This window comes from Lepisosteus oculatus, chromosome 28 (assembly GCF_040954835.1).
Source record: "Lepisosteus oculatus isolate fLepOcu1 chromosome 28, fLepOcu1.hap2, whole genome shotgun sequence".
Taxonomy (NCBI): domain Eukaryota; kingdom Metazoa; phylum Chordata; class Actinopteri; order Semionotiformes; family Lepisosteidae; genus Lepisosteus; species Lepisosteus oculatus.
This window is the reverse complement of record NC_090723.1, coordinates 4416984-4430123: the sequence shown is the minus strand read 5'-3', so window position 1 is coordinate 4430123 and position 13140 is coordinate 4416984. Positions and strand designations below refer to the sequence as shown.

The 13140-nt window shown below is 41.5% G+C and overlaps 1 protein-coding gene across 1 annotated transcript; it reads left to right on the top strand.

Moving 5' to 3' along the window:
• Positions 1–8649: 8649 nt before the first annotated feature.
• hspb9 (heat shock protein, alpha-crystallin-related, 9) lies at positions 8650–9898 on the top strand. The gene has a single exon (XM_015361942.2). The coding sequence runs from the start codon at positions 8832–8834 to the stop codon at positions 9459–9461; it is 630 nt and encodes a 209-aa protein (XP_015217428.2). The 5' UTR covers positions 8650–8831; the 3' UTR covers positions 9462–9898.
• Positions 9899–13140: the final 3242 nt, after the last annotated feature.

Sequence of the window (13140 nt, the reverse complement as noted above, 5' to 3'; positions counted from 1 at the left end):
ATGTGTGGTTGCAGACGTGAGGTCTATTTGCATCACTCCCAGCTTGAAGACAATGAGAACTTTCTCCAAACAGCTGTGAGACTGATTGCATCTATCCTGATGAATAAAAGGGAGACTGGAGGCGATAAAACAGAAAAAAAAATTTAATAGGCACCGTCTGCAAACACACCCATGCACACACAAGTTTTCTTTTCATCAAAACATCTCTGGCCCTAAATGTTTACTTATGTTTCCTATTTGGCAGCCATTTCGGTAAAGATAAATAAATCACAAGCAAGAGGCAGAGAGGTTATTGTCTGTGAGAAAAGCCTGTTCCACAGAGGATTTTCAGATGTGCGTCAAGTCAGACTGGTTGTGCCGTACAGCAGTTGCACTTTGGAGAGAGAAAATAAAGAGGGAAGGAAAAGTTGTCCATCAGCTGCTGGAGCAGAGAGGACAGAGGGCACCCAGCAGAACATCTGTTAATCTAGAAACACTCTGGCGGTCCCGGCTCATGCATCCACCCAGTAGAATTTCCTGTTATGTTTTCCTCGCCTAACTGGGGAGGGGGGGAGAGGTAAAATTCATTAAGATGAAGAAAACTTTCACGTTTTGGGAGATTTTCCTTTTGCTTCTGTTTGGTAAGCAGTGCTTTTCGTTTCTTGATGACGCTCTGTAGGATGACTGCAGGTTTCACGACTATGACTACTGCCTGTCACAGCTAAATAAATGACGAGGAGTAGCCTGTTTTCTTCCTTTGCTAAATTAGATTTGAAAAACAAGCCAGACCAAAATCTTTGTGATGTTTCATTAAAAAAAATTCTAATGTGCAGTTTTTTTCAAAAGAAAAAGGGTTTTCACGCATACCCTACAAAATGCATCACAGTAAGCTACACACTTACAAGATCTTTAAAAAAGTAGCGATAAACTGACTTTCATGAGGCATACTGACTAAATATTTAAATATGTGTGTTATCATATAACAGACATGACTTACATGTGTAACACATTTCAAAACCGTTCTGTGTAGACACTCTATTCTATATTGTGGTGTTCGTGGTAGTGGAAAATGAAAAGTCGATATAAGTATTTATGGTGTCTATTTTCTAATTAAACTAGTTTTGGATTATATTTTTAAGAGTTGCATTCACAAGACAGATGTAAGATGTTGCAATTTGGTGTAATTACATTCTATTTTATCATAAATTAAATTTTGCCTATTTTAACTAGTCAATGAAATGTACTATAAGCTATGTAAGCTATGAAAATTAAATACGTAATTATTGTGCCTCATTTTATTGTTTTGTTTCTTTTCTGTGTTAGGTTCTTATCTGACAAACGGGTACAATGAAGGTATGCATTTTATTTCTTCTGTAAAGTTACTTCAAAATAATAACTACATTTAGAACAACAGAAAAGTTTTCTCCAGTTCAAAAATCCTTTAAAATTTAAAATACAGATCTCCAAGATGAAACTTGTTGTTTTTTGTTGTTTTTTTTTTGCAGATCCAGATAAAAAGACAATAAATAATACCTCATTTATTAAAGAGAGGCAGTAACTTTAAGAAATCCTTTCGGGGCAATAGAACAAACCAGGTGTTCCTTATTTACTAGCACATAAAGATCCATAACTAAAACAATATTTTATTTAGCCCTTGCAATGCTAAAAACAACACCCACGCCAAATGCTAACTCATGCTGACAGCAGCATGTACAGTAAGTTAAATGCTGATTATGTTAATTATATGCCTGTTGCATTTTACTCCAACAAATATACTGGATGTTGTGGCCAGTGTGACTTGATCACCTCAAAAAGAGAGTGTTGGTGATTGGATTTGTAACATTTTTTGGTTTGATTAATATGATTTGATGTCCTGTAGACATGTCCAGGAGGGCCAGTGCCTGTGTCTTTTTATTTCCACAGCACATAAGGAGGCAATATAGATATATAGAAGATCTGCTGAACTGTAGCCCTCCAGGACTAGTGTTGTGCGGCTCTGCATATGATGCCCACGATTCTTTCACAAATCTCTCTCTTTGTCTGCCTTCTGCCTATGTTTTTGTCTTGATTTGTGTCTTGTGATCTAGTTTGGGATTTCCGTGCTCCGATGGCAACTCAACCTGCTCTTCACTGCTTCTTTGATGCCGCTGTGTGTTTTCCTGTATTCTGACTGTTCTTCATACGCTGTACCACGCTCCTCTGGGCTGTCTGGAGCTCTGTATTATCCTTATACTGAGGGTCAGAGCGAACTATCCTCATAATACTGACAACTCTCACGGCTCAAAGGCTCTTCATTGGAGGGACAAAGTAAATACGCTTTAGAATTATGCTCAATGGCAAAAGCACTGCAGATTAGCTGGACTCTTCAGGCTATTTTAAAATATTGCAGTTCTCAGCTGTAATATGAATTGAACTAAATATAGCCATTTATTATGTTTAACTTTGTTAAGCATCACATAGTCATTTATCTGTTTATTTTTAGGGCTCCAAATCTGTGATGAAGCAGGTCTCTGCCCTGAGCATTGTGCACCCTGTGAAGGACACTGTGGAATGTTCTGCTACGAGTGCCTTCTTGAAGAAAAGTGCTGGAGAGATTTCAACAAGACCATGAATGAACTGGACAACACAAAATGGTGTACATGGAATAACATTAGCAGGTTGGTTTTCTTTTCACTAAAAACAGTCACGCCTTCTTGCTCACAAGATTGTATATTGATTCTCCTAATGTACTTTTATCTTTTTTTAAATCATCCAAGGACCTTTCCTAAAAGCAAGTGTGATAAGTATATTTGACGGACGGGTTTTTGTCAAGGTAAAGGTCTGACTTTTCCCTCTGTTCCTGCAGACCCTACAGCAATTTCAGTCAGTGCACAGAGGATGTGGCTGACTGTCTAGGTATTCCTTGGCCCAACAAAAAGAGTGACGACCTATTCATGAAACTGCACTCCAAGCACTTCAAAAACTGTGACATCCGTTCTGAGTACATTGAGCCCCCTCTGAAAGTAATGACAGCTCTCGTCATGACACCCATCTGCCTCATTCCACTGATGGTCAGCCTGGTTGTCTGGAAGACTAAAGACGGAGAGCCCAGCTCATGAATCCCATGCACTTTGACATGTACCAGCTGATTCCACATGTAAAAAGACTGGAAGAGGAAATATGGAAACACAAAACCATTTGCATAATGGTTTGTGACTACAATTTTACAAACTGCAGGCTCCTCTGTACAATGTTTTGGGTATATCATTCTTGTCACCTTGCTGTGAGTATGTTATACTGGATATAATATATATTTTCATGCAATACTAGTATAGCATGAAATCTGACCTCCTGTGTATCAAAGTGCAGTGGGCGTTTTATTGTCATTCCTGTAGATCAGAACATGCAATGCTTACAGATTATGCACAAAACTTGCAGGCTGCTGTTTCCCTGCACCATAAACTTTAAGCACATAATCTCAACCTCTCATTTACCTCAGATATTCAGAGTGAAATAAGTGAAGTGTGAAACTCTTTGGCAATAAACACTTTGACTTGCTTTCTTCTGCGTTACTAATACTAAGGTTAAGGGAGTGAGAAACGTTGTGCAGATTTAGATCAGAGCTTCTCATTGTTATACTGGAGGATGAGACTCCAGGAGGCTTTTTTAAATGTCCTTAAGTCATGAACGGCACAGGACGTCTTGGTTTAATTTATTCAACTAAGGCTTAGCTGGACAAATTCAATCCTCCTTTACAGGTCTGAAGCTGCACCCAATTTCTGGAGGCACAATTAAATGTACTGGACTGCTGATCTTGAGAAGCACACAAGGGAAGCTCTGGTCTAAAGCTTTAAATCAGTCACTGGCAGCTGCAGTCTTTGAGGGCCTGTACCTTGCAATCCAGAGCTACGACCTTAAAAAACAAATGACATCACTTCCAAAATAATTGGTTCACTTAATCTGCTTCGAATCCAACAAGTGCTGGGGACTTGCAAAAATGATGAATTTGTAAAATTAAGCAGAGAAGGTAATTAATTTCAGAGAAAATCAAATCCAGATATCCCTGCAGCCCTGAAGAAACAGAGTTTTGTGTTACCGAAACACAGAATGGTCTTTAAAGACGTCATTGTGCTTACAGCTGGGGTTTTGCCCTGGCTCTGTGTTTCCACCACACACTGAGGTACTTCAAACTTTCATCTTAACCGCAAAGTAAAAAGTAAACATGAAAAATGGTATCAAAGTTATAACATGAATTAACTGCTCCAGCTGATTTGATTAAATTTGTGTTGTTTGCTTTGCTTTTTACCAGACCCATCTGTTTGGATTCTGTCTAGTGGTAGGACCCTGGGAACAGCTGATCAACATTACTGTACTTGCTAGATTAGCTTTTCAAGTGTTTAATGACTAAGGAACACAAAATCATCACAAATAAACTGAAATTAATTCATTCTAAAAGCAGGACTAATTCAATTTGCATATTTAATTTTTTTTACAAAATTGCAATGGTGTTGTATTTATGCTATGTTTGCATTTAAAAGGGAGATACGTTATGATAGTATTTTTTTTTATCTTTTCACTATATTCAATATAGAGGCATATTTGAAAGACCTGTCCAATCCAGTGATTTCCCTCATTTCAATTTAGAGACATTTTGCAGCTGTAAGATATTAAACCACCACGTCTGTAGAACCACTGACGTATTTAAAACAAGGAAGAAAACGTTTCAGCATGAACATTTCTCGTCACAACCCTTTCTAATGAAGTCCATTATTGCATGACTACCTTGTAAAGAACAGAACATGTTTTCCTCTTCTGCTTTGCATTTTCTAGTTTGCCAAGTCAGGTAGTAACATTATTGCCTAAAAGAGCAGTGTTTCTGCTTGTGTGCAGTGTTAATGTCGACCACTGTAAAACACAATTCCAGGACTTGGCTTAATCAATTGAATCCACACCTCAGGCGGAAAAGCAAAGCTCCAGAACTGTTTTTTCCTTGTAGAAGGCGAATAAACAAACAGTGCTTTCCAGTGTTCTGTGATGAAATTCCATAAATTTAAGGTGGACGGGATTGCAGGGATAAGTGGATCCACAATTCCAGGAAATAAGCATGTCTTGATAATCTTCCTGGAATTGTCCTCCAGTTTACTGCTCAATCCCATTGTCTCTACATTCTGGGGCTATTCCAACAACTGGCACCAGATTAATGAACTGTGTGATGCGGGAGAAAAGTAAAGGAACTGGTCAGGAACAAATACTTCTGCTTCTGCTCTCACATGTGGTATGAACACCAAGAAAAAGAATTCTAAGAATAACAAATGTTTGTTGACATCTGCATTCTTTAAACCATTTTCTCAATTTGTTTTTTTATATGTTTTGTATTTCCATTCCTAGAATTCGGAAAGTGCATCTATGAAATTTTTCTTTATATGTAAATATTTAACCAATTAAAGAAATATTTACTTCTTCTGGGATATATTTTTATAACAACCAACACTTTTGTATGTGTTGTCCTAATTCTGTCTTCTTCCCATTTGGTATCATTTCAACAGATTCAAAATGATTGGAACATATTCTGATACTTTGGAATATTGCCATGTTTGTTAAAACAATGACCACGGGTGATGGCCATCTCTCAATGCTGTTTTCTTGATATATATTTATAGTATTTATATTGTTATATCAATCTCTATGTTTTGTTTTGTTATATTGTTACACAATATGTATACTTAGTAATACAATATACAGCTTTAGTAACCCTATGACAGACTTGGTTGACCTTTTTATTATGCATGGGGACTGCTGGAAACAGATTTTTTTTGTGTTTGTTGCTTGGGTTACAGAAAAATGAATATTTCCTTTTGCTTGTTGACAAAGTGTCCCTTCATTCGTCTTGGACGATTTAAGTGCATCTCGGGAGAATATAAACTTAAAAAAAACATATTGACTTTAATTTCTGTTCTTTGAAATGCTAAATTGCAAACTGTAAATATGTCAATCAGCTTGTGATGAGGTCTATATGGAATGAAGATCAAAGTTTCAGATTTAGGACTGCATTAGGTTTCATTCGCAATTGTGTCAAGATGTAGTGTTTGTTAAGCTTGCCTGTGGACGTCTCGGTTCAAGTGCAGAACGGGTTGGGAAACTGTTTAAACGGAGGCTCTGTGAAAGACAAGAGGAGGGGACACAGAACGAGGGCAGACACTGATTTTCCTGTGCTTTCCCTTTCCCCTGACACCGTCTTGTATAACGTTAGAGGAGAAGTAAAGGGTGTGATAAAGAAATATACTGCATGTGGACCTCTGACAGCATCCAGCTGCGTCTGCCACAGCTGGGGAAGTAAGGCACACTGCTAATCGCTCCCAGGAGTCCAGTTTCACAGGCTGGGCTGCAGCTTTCCCCTACACTGGATTTGCCTGCATTGTAGGTCTTCTGCTGGCTCTCCCCTCTCGTTAAAGGCTGTGTGGAAGACGAATAACCGTCCCTTTATCCCATCCAAGCCCAGGTCAGGGTGGCTGGTCACTGGCTCCCAGCGTGCTACTCCCATCTCCTTCCTCAGCCTCCTCGGCACAGACTGGCCCCACGCCGTGCCTCACCACAGCACAGCCATCTGCAACACCGATCAATCTTCTGCTACTTGGAGCTGTAACTACATTGTGCTGGGGGGAGGAAGGTTTTAGGGTTTTGTGGAGTTTTTTGGCAGGTTGCTGCCAGGATGACGGGAAAGGAAAGCCACGCAACAAGGACATCAGTTTCTTTCCAAATGCGTTTGTTTGACCCGACTGCTCCCGTGGCCTAATAAAGGAGGATTCAACTGAAAAGACTCAGCGGACACACCGACTCACAGCATTTACAACAAGGAAGTTCTACATTACCAGGGTAATCTCCCACACCCTAATGTCATTACTAATTTCCTGTTGCTTGGAAAGGTTCACACATCCAGAAATCTTTCAGAGAGCACGAAAAGTCCTAGTACAAATCTAGAGAAATGGCTCCATCTATCTGCTAGAGAGATACAGTGCAGTGAGTTTCCTCATCCCTCCCAGAACGTATCATAAGGCATTGAGACACTTGATTTCAAACCGAAAATCAATCAAATTTAAATTGCTTATTTAAATAGGCAGAATACCAAGCAAATACATGTACTGGATGGAAATCGCACAAATGGAAAAGATAACTTCTGAATCCTGTTGATGAACAAGATGGGCATCTACTGGGCATCAAAGCCAACCCAATCACAAGCCAAACACCACTACCTCACTCATCAGAACACACACAAATAAACTCGAAAACCACTGTGCCATAAAGACAAAACACACAGAGTATCAGATCTGACCAGGGTGAGAAAAAACAAGGAGAGGCAGACACTGAAAAAGTTCTGGCTCAGTGACCACAGCTTGGACATGGAAACTGAGGGACACAGACAGACCTTTCTTAAGCACTACTTAAGTGACATTATAAGTGATAAAGGAATATATATAATACAGTTTGCGATCAAATTAATCACTGAATTTGGTTTTATAGATGGCCTTTTCAGTTTACTTCTCAAAGCACTTTAACAGAGCCAGCTTGAGTCAGTGTAAACTAATAATGGAGAAAACAAGCCGTGAGAGGAACTTAATCATTTATTTAACAAATCCATACTAGAAGTTTCTCAAAGTATTTGCATATACTGGACGAACAGAGGGTGGCATTGCAGCACAGTGGTTAGCATTGCTGCCTGCTAGCAGTGTGGTCCTGGGTTCAATTCTGGACCTTGAGTGCCATCTGCATTGAGTTCGTAAGTTCTCCTCATGGTCATACGAGTTTCCTGCGGGTGCTCTGATCTTCTCCCACAGTCCAAAGGCATGCTAGCAGGTTAAGTGGCTTCTTGGAAAATTAGCCATGGTGTGTGTGTGTGTGTGTGTGTGTGTGTGTGTGTGTGTGCACGCCCTACAGTGGACTGGTGTCCTGTCCATGGTGCACCCTGCTTTGCACCCATGGCTTGCTGGGATAGGCTCCAGCTGCCCTGTGACTGTGGATTGGAAGACGCAGTTAAAAGAAATCGATCGATGGACAAATTCTATACTATACTCAAGACAGATACTGTGTAACAGAGATACTGTTGATACAGACAGACACCTCAGTGGAAACAAAGGCAGAGACAGATACAAATAGTGACAGTGCAAATCATATTATTCCCCAAGTCTAAAACATATCTTTCGAAACATTAAATTTCATAGTAAGTTTGTTTTCTTACATTAATCCTAACAAGAGGTCAAGATTTCTAGTGTGTTAACCAATTTAAGATACAGGGTATAAGAACTCACACCGTCTCTCAGAATTAACTACCCTTAAATAGCATCTGGCAGGTGAGGCAGGTCTAAAAGTAACTTAAATGTACAGTACATGAAATAATGAACCACTGAATAGCATATCTGGAGATGGTAACTGATACAAGTGACAGGCCCAGGGGGCAGAATGCTCAAGACCAATTGTCAGCAAGCATATATAAATGTTAAATAGCATACAGTTAGCCAGACAAGACCAAAGAGTAGAGAAGACGATTTGAGATTGCTATGCGACTTCCTCACAGCTGAAAATAGCAAGGTGATGCGGCTGCTATTAAACTCGACACCGCGACCGCCGACAGAGGAGCTAGCAAATAGCCGAGGCATTTTGAAAGTGCTTCTGTCGGACACTTTTTTTAACCCCGTGACCACCGTCCAAGGAGCACTCCCTTCTCTCTCCGAGCCTGACATTCTTGGTAAATAACGCGTCGAAAGAATATTCCAGCGACTTGAGAAAGGGTATAAGAGGCGGGCGGGTCAGTGCGCGAAACTAAATCGGAGCAAGAGCATCCCCCAGAAAAGCAGGGCAGCCCTTCCGCAGCGGCGAGAATGATGATGCAGTCTTCCGGCACCGAGACCCTCTTCAGCAACGGCAGCCTCTTCGAGACGCCCAGCATCCGAGTCCTGTGGCCGCTCCGCCATGCGGGCTTCGAGGACGTCGAGCAGGACTTCTTGAGGAGACGCACTGCGATGATGGACAGCATCATGAAGGATTTCTGCCAAGCGTTCCCTTACGACTTCTTGAAGGGCAGAGGCTCCAGCCCCGCCGTGGGCCGCCTGGCACTCCTGGGTGCCGGCAGCCCCAGTGAAAAACCCGGCCCGGGGGACAAGTTCGAGCTGGCCCTGGACGTGCGGGAATTTTCCCTGGAGGATATTACGGTGAGGTTAGTGGGCAGAAAGCTGGTGGTCACCGCCGTGAAGCAGGAGGAACCGAGAAAGGGAGCCGGCAAAGACGCCAACCTCAAGGAGTTCTCCCAAGAAATCGAGCTGTCCGAGCGCCTTAACCTGGCGGCGCTGACCTGCTCCCTGACCGCCGACGGGCTGCTGAAGATCGAAGCGCCGCCCGTCCAGCCGTCGGAATCGGAGGAAAGACAAGTCCCCATCCGGTTCAGAACATCCCTGAATGTGCCCATCTGCAACAGCCAGAACAAGGAGGCGAGCACTGCGAAAAAGCCTTAAGAGTTATTATTATTATTTTTTTATTTATATGTTAAATCCAAGCGCTGCGCATGGATACAGGAAAAAAAAACAATGTTTTTTTATCACGTTTTGTTGTTGTGGACTTCATATTAGTTCTAACGAACTATTCCAAGACTTAGATTTTTTTTTAATACAAAATCAGGAATGAAACCGCTGATGTTTAATATTTAAAGTGAAATTAAACGGAAGTGGAAAAAAAACCCTTCGGAGTTTGGAATGTAAAATACTTGTAGTGTACACGGACACGGAGTACTAAATGCTAATTGATTTTATTGTAAAAGTTTTTATTTGACAACTTTTAAGAATTAGACTAGGACATGCTCACATTTTAATTTTTTTTATAAAAATCTTAATTTGATACCATGAGATTTTTTTAAATGTTACTTTAATAAATGATAAAGAAATTGCAAAACGCAGCTTGTTGCTTGGTTTTTACCTGAAATTGTAATAAGATAAGGTTGCCTGCAGGTGCTGTGAAGACAGCTGTGTCTGTGTGGGTTCCTAAAGAGATGGACTCATCTCTGCAGCTCTCAATGAGATGAAGCAAGGTCCATGTGTACTGTGTATCCGCATGTAGACAGTCCAGCTAGGACTCGGGTTAACTCTCCCAAACGTTACATTAATGGTTCACGGGACAGCAGCAGGCCCCAAGTTTAACATTTTAACTGAATGACGGCACCTCCTACAATACAGTGTCCACTATCACGGTCCAGGCCTGATTGGTTGTGCGCCGTTTCTGAAACATGCCAGTGTTGCTCCGACACAGCCGTGTCTAGATGCACTATTGTAGCACAGACACATTGTGCTGCATCCACTCCTGTGTCTCACACTGACTGGGGGAGGCTGTCCTGCCTTTCTCCCGTTACACCTCACAGAACACTCACTTCAGAGGGACCGAATGAAACATGAGAAGAAAACGTAGAAAGAAACATGCACCCATCGCAAAAATGAATTAAGAGCATTGTCTTGCTGTTTCCAGGGCGTGGCGGAGCAACACTGCATTAGGAGGCTATGACTGATTAAGGCCAATGGGAAATCTGGCCAGGACACTGGGGTAACCCCCCTACTCTTCTTGAGAAATATCCTGGGATTTATAACGACCACAGAGAGGCAGGACGTCAGGCCTACGTCTCATCCAAAGGACGGAACCTTTTATACAGTAGGGCCCACACAGACCACGGGGTGAGCGCCCCCTACTGGTCCCACTAACACCTCTTCCCACAGCAACCTCAGTTGTTTGCAGGGCGATATAGCTGCTGGTAATGTAACCCAAAACACACAATCCAACAGGAGTGATGTGGCATTGTGGAGTGCTTGTTAGGAGTACAGACTCAGAATTAGAAGGTCTAACCCCCAGTGAGGAACTACTGTTACACCTATGGTACTTAACTCACACAACTCCAGTAAAATGCGGAGCCATATAAACAGCAAAAAACAAACTGGATTGGATAAAAGCATCACTAAATATGAATACAAAATATAAGCAATAGAGTGCCTTTTGCTAAATATTAATTAACTGGTATTAGTAGAAACATACCACACCAATCCACTTAAAAACAAAATGATTCGATACTTTATTCACCCATTTTTAGTATTACAGGCTAACAGGATATTGCTTTTTAATTTTTACAGTTTTTTAGGATTATACTGTATCTGCATGTTATGTGATTATCCTAAAACATACTGTAGGTGGAAGGAAGACAGTAGTTACACAAAAAAAAGCAAGGTACATTTCCATCATACAATACTGCATAATAATTCAAGGAAATCATTATTGCAACGTAAAATACTCAACATTCACCAGTTCATTAAAAGTACAATCAGCAATGTTTAAATCAGACTCCTTCAAATCCTTCACTTCGGCACTTCACTCCAGAGCTGTTGTTTCGCTCAACGTCTCTTTGTTCAAAGATCACACATAACAAATAGAAATATGGCTTCCGGACACTACAGGGAGTCCGGGGTAGTTCTGTCTCCTGCATTGGTCTTACTGTAGTGACCCTCCCTCAGTGCATGATTGCTTTATCCTAACAGTCATATTGAAAGCAAGTCGCTTTTATCGCAAGAAGCCCCTCGAAAAGCGTGGCCCTTAGATACCAGTCTGTCCAGGATGTTTATGTGCAGTGTCCGGGTTCCTCTTCTTTACTTCCAGTGAAGCTTTTATCGTCTCGGGTTACCAACTGGCCGTGGCTTTTGAGATATATATTCATCTTCATAAACAAAAACAAAATCAAGCACGGGTGCGATTCAAAGCGCGTATCCATACTGCCGTCATCCCCGAAATCTCCCCGTTGCGAGCCCGAAACAGAGCTGCGTTTCGGAGTATCTGACATGCATAAGTCATGAGTTGTTGTTGTTGTTGTTGTTGTTTCACTTCCTAGTCGATTCCTCGGTGTTTAGCCGCAGTTTTCAGGCCGTCCTTGGTCGCCGCGGGTTTCGCCTGCAGGGACCGCACAACCCTTTTCCCCATTTGCGAAACTCTGTCCATGAGGGACTTTATCCCCCTCGTCGGGCTTCTCCCTGCGGGATCCTCTCCGTCCTCCTCAGACCGGCCGCAGCCGGCGGGTCCGCTCGCCTCGTCCCAGAGAAAGAGAAGCGAGCACGCAGGCTGGAAAACCTGAGGTCCCAACATCTTTCCTTTGCGGACGAAATTTGTTTAAAATGCAACCGGAATAGCGGCGATAGGGCCCACGTATTATCTGCCCCTTGTGTAGGAAGCTCTCGTTTTATCTAGTAATTCCCCACCCACACCACGCGTGTACCGCGGCCCTTTAAAAACTGTAAACAAACCCGGTAACAAGAAATCATCTTCTCGCCCAGCAAAAGAGGCGGTTCAGACCTGACTGGAAGATGAACTCTCCGTATCCGAGGTTTCTTTACGTTTGATCCTGCATTTGGGTATCGTTGTCAACAACGTATTTATTGTTCACTGATGAAATTAGGAACATTGAGGCAGCAAAGTGTTGCTCCTGAAACTCCCTTCGGCACAAGTCAAACACACTTCAAGCATCTCAGTCTACCGAGATTATCAGGTTAACGTTTAACTCGCTTGGTACTATCAGGATGGGCTTTTTTTTCTAAAACAATCCTAATCTACTCATCCGATTTCTGAGGTAATCGCCTCAGACGACTGCAGGTAACGTCATCCACGTATACATTATCGTATCCAGGTGGGGCTGCACACTGGTGGTGGTGGAGGGGATCCCCATTACGTGTAAAGCGCTTTGAGTGGAGTGTCCAGAAAAGGCGCTATATGAGTGTAAGCAATTATTATTATTATTATTATTATTATTATTATTTGCAACGTTTTTCTCGGTCTAGATATTAGGATGTTTCTTACTACTGAAACCTAGTTTACCCAGTAAAACTACGAGTAACTTACTACTATTACTCTGATATTAATTTTAATAATTCATTACGACTAATAATAGCGATAGTTTTAAGTTGTTGTCTATCATTTTTATTTCGCCGAGTGGGTCAATGAATGCATTTTTAAACCGGAGATTTCTGGGGTTAAATCCATGTAAGGTTTTTTAAACCAGCTACTTTACTCAGACGCTGCAGTAAATGCCAGGCTCTATATAACGGTACTATCCATTGTAAATTAGAATATTAACAATGAATAGAAAAATTCTCCAGTGACTTATTTCGTTAAATA

Bases quoted from the DNA above. Each gene is read 5' to 3' on its own strand.
- hspb9 (XM_015361942.2), top strand. From the start codon at position 8,832: ATGATGATGCAGTCTTCCGGCACCGAGACCCTCTTCAGCAACGGCAGC.